This window comes from Cucurbita pepo, chromosome 14 (genome assembly GCF_057944985.1).
Source record: "Cucurbita pepo subsp. pepo isolate OVF chromosome 14, ASM5794498v1, whole genome shotgun sequence".
NCBI classification, from domain to species: Eukaryota; Viridiplantae; Streptophyta; class Magnoliopsida; order Cucurbitales; family Cucurbitaceae; genus Cucurbita; species Cucurbita pepo.
Window position 1 is genome coordinate 6,540,974 of NC_141811.1, and position 12,648 is coordinate 6,553,621.

The 12,648-nt window shown below is 37.9% G+C and overlaps 2 protein-coding genes across 2 annotated transcripts; one reads left to right on the top strand and one right to left on the bottom strand.

Moving 5' to 3' along the window:
- The first annotated feature begins 1,689 nt into the window (after positions 1 to 1,689).
- Positions 1,690 to 3,444, top strand: LOC111810069 (uncharacterized). Its single transcript, XM_023696623.2, has 2 exons — positions 1,690 to 2,492; positions 2,564 to 3,444. Exons 1-2 carry the CDS (start codon positions 1,862 to 1,864, stop codon positions 3,196 to 3,198), a joined length of 1,266 nt encoding a protein of 421 aa, XP_023552391.2. The 5' UTR covers positions 1,690 to 1,861; the 3' UTR covers positions 3,199 to 3,444.
- Positions 3,445 to 4,378: 934 nt separating this feature from the next.
- Positions 4,379 to 6,579, bottom strand: LOC111810302 (NAD(P)-binding Rossmann-fold superfamily protein). The gene is made up of 6 exons (XM_023696995.2): positions 6,384 to 6,579; positions 5,655 to 5,822; positions 5,359 to 5,576; positions 5,130 to 5,289; positions 4,767 to 4,974; positions 4,379 to 4,689 (listed from the first exon to the last, which is right to left on the bottom strand). Exons 1-6 carry the CDS (start codon positions 6,523 to 6,525, stop codon positions 4,539 to 4,541), a joined length of 1,047 nt encoding a protein of 348 aa, XP_023552763.2. The 5' UTR covers positions 6,526 to 6,579; the 3' UTR covers positions 4,379 to 4,538.
- Positions 6,580 to 12,648: the final 6,069 nt, after the last annotated feature.

Genomic DNA, 12,648 nt, shown 5'->3' on the forward strand with positions numbered 1-12,648 from the left:
CAATTTAGAGTAATTTAGAGTTATTGTATTTCATTAATGTATTTTAAGACATTTTATTACTTCCGGTTACATTTACATCATGGTTAATTATGACCATAAAATATGAATATTACAATTATTGGGATATCTTTTGATAGTTTCATTTTGAGGCTACATAAAGACATGTATGTTGTATTTGTAAGTAGACTTGGAAAATGTAGTAAAAAAAACATTTGTGCTTTCTTTAGCTAATGACTAAGTTTTTTTTGCAATTCTATGTAGTTTAGGTTGCATGTAGAATCATTCAAGCTCGACATGATCAATCTTGCTTGTGAAGTGATTTGAATCTCAAACAAGTGTTCTTGCGTTGAGATATTTGATCAACAAGAATCATTCAAGCTAGATATGATCGATCTTGCCTGTGGAGTGATTCAAATCTCAAACAATGTTCTTGCCTTGAAATATTCGATCACCAAGATAATCCGAATCTTACTTCCCTTGTAGTGATTCTTTATAACAATTCCTTTATGTGCACATGAACCATTAGGCAAACTTGTATATGTAACTCTTATGTTTGACAATGGGCTAGCTCACATTCACCATGATGATAATTAATAGGGAAAAAAAAAGGAGTGCTTATAATATCGTGGTGTAACGTTCATATGTAAATATTGGAGGAGTAATTCATGCTCACGTGACACATAACATGCATGAGACCTTACATTAAAAATCATGGTTCAATGAGATGATGCACCAAATACTAAATTCCCTAGGAGACTTGCATACATATTCAGTGGTATTTCATTCATGCTTATCATACACGATACACTATTGTTTCTCACAAAGCCATGTATTAACATAACAAACATGAATCAATAAAAGCAAAAAATACATTAGAATGTTATATCATAAATAATAACACATACATAGGTTACAAGTTACGTGTTATTCATATAATCAAAAAATACTATCTCCATTGATATGAGGCCTCTTGGGTAAGCCCAAAATAAAGCAAACTTAGCCCTGTCAATAGAATCCTCAAATGTCGAACAAAGGACTCCAAAAGAAAAAGGAATCGAGGCAGACATAGTAAAAAATGACAAAGACTCCAAAAGAAAAAGGATTCGAGCCTCGATTAAGGGGGAGACGTACTTTGTTCAAAGGGAGGTGTTGGATGAAAGTCCCACATCGGCTAATTTAAGGAATGATCATGGGTTTATAATCAAATAATACTATCTCCATTGGGACGAGACCTTTTCGAGAAACCCAAAGCAAAGCCATGATAGCTTATGTTCAAAGTGGACAATATCATACTATTGTGGAGATCTGTGATTCCTAACATTCGTAACAACAATAAACTCACTTATAGTTTTAGGCTCAACTTGATGCTCCTAAACTTGTTTTGACCAAATGTTCTTGGGTCTTAGAGTCTAAATAAATGAGTATTACTTAAATGTCCTAAAAGGAATCGGTAAATATTATAAATTATCAAAAAAAAAAAATTCTAACCTTTTTTAGCCTCAATTGGGTAAAATATTTCCAAGATAACTTAGGGTACTTCTACACCATATTACCCTATGAACAAAGGCATAAAGGTAATTTCACCCCCTACTTATATTAAAATCATTTGCAAAAGGTCCAGAAAAAAAAAAAAAAAAAAAAAAAAAAAAACTTTTTAAAAAACGAGCCTATCATCATAAATGAAAACAAAAGAGATCCAGGAATTTGCGTTGAATTTCCCACATCCCCTCCGAATTCTCCCCCCCCAAAATGCCCAAAAAAGAAAGAAAAAAAAAAGAAAGAAAAACTCTCTTCCTTGTAGCTCAAGAGAATAGTGATCTTTGAAGAAATGGGGTTTTGTTATCTGTGAAGAAAATCAAATATGCCAACAGTTTGGGTGTCCTTGAAGAAATCTTTGTACTGCAAATCAGACCCATCAGAAGTCCATGACCCAAAAACCAGGAAGAATTTGGGTTCAATTTTGACAAGAAAAACAGGGGGAGGAGGAAGATCAGGCTGTTCAAGGTCCATAGCGAATCTCAAAGATGTCATCCATGGCGGCACCAGCAAGAGGCATTTCGACAAGCCCCCAAGTTGCAGTCCAAGATCCATTGGCAGCAGCGACTTTCTCAACCCAATAACCCACCAAGTCATTCTCAACAACTCTAGATGCGAGCTCAAAATCACCGGTTTCCATACCGGTTTCCCCCAAGATGTGCCTGCCGCCGATCCTCACGCCGGTGCTAACATTACTTCCACCTTCGTCGGCACTCTTACACCAGGCACGCCCGGCCCTGGTGGCTACCCATTGAGGCCTTCTTCAAGAAAGTTCCCATTAAGAGACGGATTCGGAAGCTCTCATAAATCTGGCGGCGGCGGAGTGAGGAACAGAGTCTCTTTGAAAACAGAGGATATTGGGAATGGGTCTTGTTCGACGGTTACTTGCCATAAATGTGGCGAGCAGTTCAACAAATGGGATTCTGCTGAAGCACATCATCTTTCAAATCATGCTGGTATGCAACAAAAATTCTTAATTCAATTTTCTGGGTATTTGTTTTAAATCTAAAACTCATGAAATTTGCAGTAACAGAGCTTGTGGAAGGAGATTCATCAAGGAAAATCGTGGAGATAATATGCAGAACAAGCTGGTTAAAATCAGAGAATCAAAGTGGTAGAATAGAAAGAGTGGTGAAAGTCCACAATATGCAACGAACACTAGCCCGATTCGAGGAGTATCGTGAGACAGTCAAAATGAAAGCCAGCAAGCTCCCAAAGAAGCACCCACGGTGCATTGCAGACGGGAACGAGCTGCTGCGATTCTACGGCACGACTGTCGCGTGCTCGCTTGGCCTCAATGGCTCCTCCAGCCTCTGCATGTCGGAGAAATGCTGCGTGTGCAGAATCATACGTAATGGGTTCTCAGCAAAGACAGAGATGAAAGAAGGGATAGGCGTGTTCACAACTTCTACGAGCGCAAGAGCATTCAACTCGATCGAGATGTCGGGACGGGACGAGGCGATAACGAGGAAGGCGATGATTGTATGCAGGGTGATTGCAGGGAGAGTTCATAGGCCATTGGAGAACATACAAGAAATGGCTGGACAAACGGGGTTTGATTCATTGGCGGGGAAAGTTGGGTTGCATTCAAATATAGAAGAGCTTTATTTGTTGAATCCTAGAGCTTTGCTTCCATGTTTTGTGGTAATTTGCAAAGCATGAAGCAAATTATTGTGGGAATTTTAGTAGAAAATTCAAAATTCAAAATGATGAGAGGAGAGAACGAGGGCGTTTCAGGTGTGTCCGTGTCGGTGTCTGTGTCATATTGTTGGTGGCGGAAGCATATTTGAGGCTGTCTTTGTTGCATGTCACCGTCCAGAACAGCCTATAGGCTTGGCGCAAAAGGGCTATATGCGAGAAGCCCACGGTCCCTTTCTCTCTCAATTCAAAATGCTAATTGTTTAAGTACACCTAATGTTTTATCGTTTTAAAACAAGTTTTTGTGGAATGCTTTGTTCTCTTTTTCGACCCATTTGGATGTCATAAATATAAAGTAAAATATCTTATTATCGGATCTTTTCAACCAAATAAATAAATAAATAAAACTACAAACACAAATAAAAATAATGTTACTGCTGTGGATAATACATTAAAAATAAAATAAAAATAGTTTTGTTAATTAATCGAGTTGCAATGGAATGATTTTAGAAAATTAAGATAATCTACATGCAAGAAAAATGATCAATTGCCATAGTCGATAATTTAATCTTTGCTCTATAAATTAGTGTTAGATTTACTGATAATATATATATATATATATTAATTAATTAATTAATGGATAAGAGTATAAAATTATAGTGTTAATATTTTAGAAGTTTGACTATTTCTCCCTTTTATTGGAAATAGTGATTTAGATGAGGTATGTTTGGTTGGCACCATGTAACTTCATGCATGACAACTCCATTCGAGATGCCTCTCCCATGTTTTTCTTAACCCCTCTCTTCACTTTACTTTCAAAATAATAATAATAAATAAATAAATGAAGAATTACTCATATTTCTTCCCATATAATTTGTTTATACTTTATGCCATCAATCAATTATGTACTAAACTTAGCTTTTTGCCGTCCAGTGGTGCAGGAATTCCCTGTTGGATGATGGAAGTCCCACATCGGCTAATTTGGGGAATGATCATGAGTTTATAAGTGAGGAATACTAACTCCATTGGTATGAAGCCTTTTGGGAAGCCCAAAGCAAAGCCATGAGAGCGCTTATGCTCAAAGTCGACAATATGCAAAGCCATGAGGCGCTTATGCTCAAAGTCGACAATATCATACCATTGTGGAAAGTGGTACAATATTTTAACACTAATTTATTACGATTTTTATTTACCGGAAAAATAATTTCAACCAATATGGAACATAAACCACTTTATAATTAGGTCAAGAGTCAATTGGGTTTAACATGACTTAGCCCAAAGGCCAATTTAACCTAAGTCCATTGTGGGAAGTTGGGCCAAAGAAAATTTGATTCATTGTAAGTCATACAAAACCCAAATTGGTTCTAAGTAAGAGATATAAAGCCACACTGAACACAAGAACTAATTGTGTCCTTTATTATATCATCTATTCCATGCTCAAACTCGAACCCCAAATCTTTCAATTTCTTGTTTCCAACCTCAGAACGCATCCAATTTTGCTTCTCATCAACACATCTGCACAACAAACAACAAAACCATGTCAATTTCCCTACGTCCCTGCATCCGATTTTGCTGCTCCAACCCAATACTACCTTTCCAACTTCACATGACACTGTCGTGATAGTCGTTCGGTCAACTCTGACAATGTATAGCTTCCGACACAGCATAGATATCGACCTTTGGCCTTCATGTGCTCCATTAGGAAGATGTGAGCTCTACATATATCCTTGGTGTGAACCACTGCAACTGATCCTATTCTTTCGTTCACCGTTGATACTATTTTAAGGAAGTTGGGATCTCCTGTGAAATTGATTAGGTTCATCATTTCATTTCGTTTAATTTACTTTAAGATTTTCAAATCACCAGAGAGAAAATGACATTACAAAGTTGTTTTGGCTAGCTTATCTATGTAGTTGAATAATAATAATAAAAAAAAAATGTAGAAAGATTTTTACTTGTTATTGGTGCCATGAGAACTTGAACGCTTGATGGGACATTGGAAGTGAGGAATGGACCAGAAACTGTGCTTGTAATTACTGAAACGATATCAATACCATTTTCATATGCAAATTTGAATGCTGCGTCCTCACTTAGACGCTTTGAAAGTGCATACACCTATAACAACCAAAGAGAATTAGAGTTAGAGTAGAGTTTCAAATTAGCCAAATGATATACGTCACTTACCCAGCCACTTGGTTTGTTCTTCCAAACTTGATCTACAAAAGTTTGGCATGATTCATCAACAAAACGCTTTCGTTTTCCATTTGCATCTTTACCAGTAAGAGTACTAATCGTCGACGTGAGAACGACTCGCTTCACTGATCTAGATTTCATGCATGACTTAAGCACGTTGATGGTCCCCTTAATTTCCGGGTTGATCACATTTGTTTGAACATATTCCTCTTCGAAAGTTATTAAGAGGAAAACATAAGTCTTTGCTTCATTCAATTATCTCATCTTCTTATATTAAAAGAGCTTACCAATATTGTCTTGTTGATCAACATTGAAAGTCATTGAAGCAGCAACATGAAATACACCATCACACCCTTTTACAGCTTCATCAAAGCTTCCTTCTTCTCGTAGATCGGCTTTGAACAGTTGTAAACGGTCCGTGTTCGTCCATAAAGATAATAGCTTTAAAGACTTTGCTGGTGGATAAAAAGATTTTATTAAGTACTTAACAACCCCTAAAAATTTATTTCGAACAACATAATTACATGTGACGTTAATATTCTAGTAAAAAATATAACATCTTAAACATTTAAATATAATGCACTCGATATCCAACCTAAAATTAGAATTTGATGGTTCGACCGGATCAAAAAATTCATCATCATCTATATCATATAATATGTGAACGAAGAATCGATCTACTTTATTTATAGATCAAAATTCGGGCTGATCATATCATTCCATTAATTTGATGATCGCTACATCTTCTTTTTCTATTATTAAAATTTTCAATTTTATATTTAAAAAGTATGAAACCACTCAAAGTGAACTTGAAAATTTGATAATTCAAAAAAAAGATTTCAGTCTAATAATTACATGAATTGTTTCTAAAATTGAAAGTTCGAGTATGTATTACAGTCTCTTGAAGTTTCGAGATTTACAACAAATTTTCTAAGATTCGAGTAGATAAAAACAATTAGTCCCATCATAAAAAAAGAAAAAAAAAAAAAGAAAAAAAAGAAAAGAAGGTGACAAACCTGGGTGTCGAAGAGTGGCATGGACGTTATACCCATTTTGAAGAAGAAGGTTAACCAAGGAAGAGCCGATGAAGCCTGTGGCACCAGTGACGCAGTATGTTGTTGGACTTCCCCTTCCTCTTTCTGATCCTTCTTCTTCCATCTCTCTGCTTTCTCCGCCCAAACCCAAACCCAAACCCAAACCCAAACCCCTTTTCTTTTCTTTTCTTTTCTTTTCTTCTATTTATTTATTTGGATGCAGATTCCATAAAAGCTCCAACAAACCCACACAAAACGTATGCCTTCCCTCTGTAAAAAAATATAAAATACTGTACAACAGACAAACAACCCAATTAAATTTCATTTTTTACATCCAAACTTCTTTCCTTATATAACTTTTTTAATTTATCTTAATTTACCTCCCAATTGGATGAAATTGAAAATGTTCTTGATAAAGATGATTCTTTTTTTTTTTAGAGATGTCGTACAAATAAGAGGAATCTTGAAATCTCTATTCTCATTCAAAATTCAGAATCGGTGTAATCATAGGTTGGGTCTTAGGGATTTTTCTGAGGAAGCATGTAAGCAGATAGAATAGATGTAATGACTCTAGATTTTTACTAACTTAAATCTCTACCGTATATATAACATAACTATTTTATGCGGAAATAATCATGAAATTACATGTTTAATAAAAGGTCTTTAAAATAAATTAATGGAAAAATTAAAATAGACATAGGTAAAAATTAAATAGAAATATCTTATACTAACCTATATAGTCTAGGCATGTGTTATGGTCACAAATTTCATGACATAAAGACCCTATGATGTGTTACTTTATAAATTTGTATAATCCTTTTAAACCATGACATAAGACTCTTTGTCAAATTTCATGCCATTTAGAGGTCACTTTGGTTATAAGTCAATGGTATATAATTATAGGAGCATTTTGGTCATTTTACGCCCACTCTTGATTTAGTCTCCTGTCATAATCCATGACCACTAAATACCATACAGGATTGTATCATGTCATATTGAGCCTTCACCTAAAATTTTATGAGAAACAAAATCCATTTATAATGTTTGTGGTTTAGGTGCTTCATTGAAATCAACATTCATGTGGAAAATAACGTTGGAAAACTTTAAATACATAGCAAAATCATTTTCATGCATATAGTAGCATTTAGTAGCTTACTAAACCATGACTCCCTTTCACAATACAAAACTAGCTAAATCTAAACACTATCAATACATCAATCAACATTCACATTTCATGCAAGGTAAATCATGAAATGAGAACTACTTGTGTCCTGGGTCGAGGTGCTACGTCGTAACCAGTGTCCTGGGTCGAGGTGCTACGTCGTAAAACTCTATCTATGGTGGGACAATGTGGTGTGTGTGCTAGCATGCTCTCATCATCCATGAGAGGTTAGCTAGTGAACCCTATCCACAAGACCATCTAGTCACCTAAGATTGGGGGAGCGATCCTTTGTGCTTGCAAGTTACTAAGACTACCATATAATTCTATTTCCCCTCTTAGGACAAATTTGTTGTGTGTCATAATTTAACTATGATGAGAGTAGGTTATGACCCTCATGTTGCGACAAGAGAAGCAGCAACCCTCAAGTGGCGCCTATCCGGCCATGCGAGGGTCTAGACGAGTGCCATGATGCAACTAAGGAGGATGGTGCATCATCTAACGTACCACACAAAATGGACATTGAAGAGAAGATGAAGCATAAACCAGACAAGGGCCACAAGTAGATACAAGTGTCAAAGATAGGCTTGTTGAAGGGTCGGGTAGGGCCCAATCCTTAACCTCGAAAGTCAGCTTTTTGAAGGAAATTTGGAGATACGATTTTGGAGTAAAGTTTGTTCATATGAAATATGAATGCTTGCCAAAGTTGGTGTCAACCGAACATCGAACGAATGCTCTACAACACCAAATGACTGTTCGCTATGACATCTATGCGAGAAGCATTGAAAATGCTCAAAATGTACCTTAGGGGGAGACATGGTGTTAGCTCTCCACCACGTCTGGACCCTATGGCCTAAGCGAGCTACCCTATGGCACATACGTGACACAGCGTGAGCGAGCATCTCGGGCATCTTCCTTTGAAAAGAGTCTTTCAAGGACAGTTCTAGATGTAATATATGTGTCAGTATTGCACCCCAACCCATGTGTCAAGGGTTGGATTATTCTCCCGCAATCCGAAACGTATGTCACAAATGGTTTAGCATGGACTTGAAGAGTCTGATGCTCGAGAGAACCCATATGGATGGATGTTCGAAATGTTGGGATGAGAAGATTGACACATAGGTCCGTTTCCAACGGATGTGTCTGAGCAAGTAAAGATGGTCGAGCTGTCCCGAAACATGAAATGACATCACGACCCATGAGTCATGTTGTTGGGAACCAAGATGATGATGAGATGTGATGTTGTTGTGTCGCACACGATTGAACATGCACGCATGAGTGGCCGAACAAGTTTGGATTCTGCACAAGTTGTGTTCGGTTGGTGAAGACAAACCTCGTTGTCGGTTCAATGAAGGCACAAAGTTGGGCAAAAAATGTGAATGAGACTTGAGTTCCCTCTTAAGGTTTGTCATGAGCGTGCCAAGATCACGATGTCGCAAGGTTGAAGAAGTATGACTGTGACACTGTGCAGGACAATCCAACTAAACTATTGGTCACACAAGCCTAACCACCCTAGGCTTGACTCGACGGTATTTGTACTGAAGTGGAAAGGAAAGCGGAAGCTCTATTGACACCGTACCAACTGCTAACAGTCTAGAGGTTACCTTTGTCTTGCTGAGTTGCTACAATCTTTATGATCTTTGACCATGGAAGCTTACTTCGCTTACGCAATGAATGACCGGTGATCTTAATTGAGGCGAGACCTCATAAAATTATGATGAGATAATATGGTGATTTCTAGTCTAAACATCATCCAAGTGAGGTTGGCTAGCCCATCCCTAAGGATCATAAAGTCACCTAAGTTTGGGACATGCGATCCCTATGTCCTAACCAGCTATTAGGTTATCGGACGTGGTCCTACGCTCCCCTCTCAGGAAAGGGTTTATAGCACAGTTGCCCTATTGAAGAGACCACTGGCCATTCCACGAAGCTGAATCTCACACTAACCTAACCACCTTGAGCCTAACTCGTTAGGAAAGGCAGTGGAGGGTTTGAAGACACTGTCACACTACTATTAGCCTGAAGAACCACCTTGGTCATCTTCGGTTTCCGTGGAGGTTTACTAGATTCTTAGGGGCTTCTAGGTGGTTTAAATCTCATCTCTCATTTTTGGAACACTCGAAGTTAGCTCCTTGGGGCTAATCCAAGTCCCTAGGTGTACTCAGATCTTGACCTTTGATCACCGCTCATGATTCTGGGGTACTAGATCTACGGGAAATATTTTGACTTAGGTCAACGTGTAAACTGCATCAGCTGTGGTGCCCTAATCTTAACTGAGTTCTTTCACGCATGCTTTGTTACAGAGATACCTATTGATCACCTAAGCACTTAATCCATAATTTAAATTTGGTCTTGGTCATATCTCGAAGTTGAGAAGGTTTATTGGATTCTGAAGGCAGTTAGGTGGTTTAACACGGGCTTATGACTCTAGGTTGCTTTGTTTTGACTCCTCAAGTCTTTCTTAGTCTAGGAGCACTAGGGTTTAGACACTCTTACCGTTGCTCACAATCCTAAGGTGCTCAGTCTATTGGAGGGCTCCTAACCTAGGTCATCGTCTAGCCAACCTAATTCTAATGCCCTAGCTTTGTGCATATAAACACGTTTTACAAGGAGTACACACCTAGAGCTAACAAATACTATATCATGCATACATACAAGCAAACAAGTTCAACGGAAAAATAGCATCCATCAATCACCCGAAGCACAGATCAAAGTAGTCTATCCTTCTTTCTGACACAATGAAAAACATATAAAACAACATTTATCACGAATCTTATCACAAGGACATTTTTGTGATTTTTTACATCATACATAACGTACTCATCCACATTTGCCCAACTTAGTGATCATATTCTCTTTCTAGCTAAGCATGATACCTAACACACGTTTCTCATAAATCTCAACATAAGGACATAACAGTAATTTTACCATAACATACATACAATTCATACTCATCCAAAAACGCCTTTATGGAGTCTTTAACATGCATTTTCTTACCACCTAAGGTAAGGACTGCTCGCATGCGAGCACATCCTAGCGATCCCTATAAGTATTACTTGCCTAAAGTACATGTGATTACTTATTTGGATGATCCGTGCCTTTCCGAGCTAGCTTTACTTGCAGCTAAAAAATTCCTAAAATCTCTCTCTCACGTGCTGTCACTTGTGCATTCAACTTCTTCGTCAAAATTTCCCTTTTTCCAAACCAATTTTCGATTCTTTTCCACATTTGTTGAATTTTCATAACTTGGAGTGTGAGATCACACATCGGTTGGAAAAGGGAACGAAACATTTCTTATAAGGGTATGAAAATCTCTTCCTAACAAATGCGCTTAAAACTATGTGACTAACGACAATATGTAACGAGCCAAAGTGTGAAGAGATCAGAACGAGCTAAAAACAATCGATGGAGGGAAAATGTGGCTAGTTAGGTTTCTTTCTTTAAATTGTCCCTTTATTATTATCATTACTTTGTTTTTGGCATCACATGTACGGTTGTTTTGGTTTGACTCCTTGTGCGAACAAAAACAAAGTGGTTTAACATTTTTGTTGTTATTGGAATTCACATGGCGTGATTTCAGTGTTTTGTGTTAGCTGCGTGTGGCAGGTATATATATAATATATGGCTGCTTGTTGTAATTATATTGAATGATGTCTGCAACTGCACCACCAGAATAGGAAAGCCAACAGGCCGATGTAACCTACCAACCCCACTTCCATATGCACGTTCCACCCTTCCAATTCAACCATTTTAATTGCTGAAATAATTGTAATTTCTTTGTTTTCTTCTTCTTCTTCTTCTCGTGTCTTCGCATGATCTCTCTCATGTCTTCTTCAACATTAAGAATTTTGTTTCTTTGTTTCGAGAGGGTTTTGTTGGATGTCTTTATCTTGCAACGTGTATTAATGATTTAAAGAATGGAAGTAGCTAGGAAAGCCAAGAACCATGCAGTTCTTGATATCATTAAAGCCATTGCCTAAAGGCTACAAGCACCATCCCTCTTTTGGATTTTCTCTTAATTTGCTTTAATGTTCAAGGATGGATCTGACTGTCGCTCACGATTCTAAGGTGCTCAGTTTATTGGAGGTGTCTTAACCTAGGTCATTATCTAGCCAACCTAACTCTAACACCCTAGCTCTGTGCAGATAAACACGCTCTACAAGGAGAATACATAGTCAAACACTTGGAGCTAACACGTACTTATATCGTGCACACATACAAGAAAACAAACTCAACAGGGAGATAACATCCATCAATCACTTAGAGCACATATTACAATAGCCCATCCTCCTTTCTAACACAACGGAAAGTGTATAAAACATCATTCATCACAAATCTCATAATAGGGGCATTATTATAATTCATTCTGGCAGCGGACTTGCGATTGTGTGGCACTCACTTTCCAACGACAAGTGAGCTAAGCCAATTCATTCTTACGTCGCCTACAGCCAAGCGACGTATGCTCGAGCCTCTGGCCTTAGTTTAAGAGAAGGTTTTAGAAAACGAGGGCAGAGAGAAATTTTTGAAAGAGAGATTTTTGAAAGACATTATATAAGCAAGCAAAAGAGTAACAACAACGGCTCACAGTATATAACCTTGGGTAGGGAGAAGTTAACAACTAGTCATATCCCCCTATAGTACATTCTGGGTATTTCATGTTTAGCAGGCCTAGACATGATTTTTCCAAAACGTCATACTCCCTAGAAATACAGAAGGAAAATACTAGAACATGGAAAGACATAAAGGGTTTGGCTTGTCATGGGCAACACGCCTTGGGCGAGCATGACCGTGACATACTCCCCCACCTAAATGGTTGACGTCTTTGTCAACCGACTACTTTCAAACCTGGTTCGGCACGTTCCCAGCTAGTTTCCTCCGTAGGGAGATTTTTCCATTTGACAAGGAATTCGCGAATCGTCCATACGGGTCTTCCTATCTTCCTAACTCTGTCGGCTAGGATCTCTTCTACTTCTTTGGTGTCTCTTTGTTTCAGATCTATGCTGGTCATCATCTGGGTCAGGGTGATAGGGCTTCAAGTTGCTCACATGAATTACTGGGTGAATTTTCATCCATGTGGGTAGCGCAACT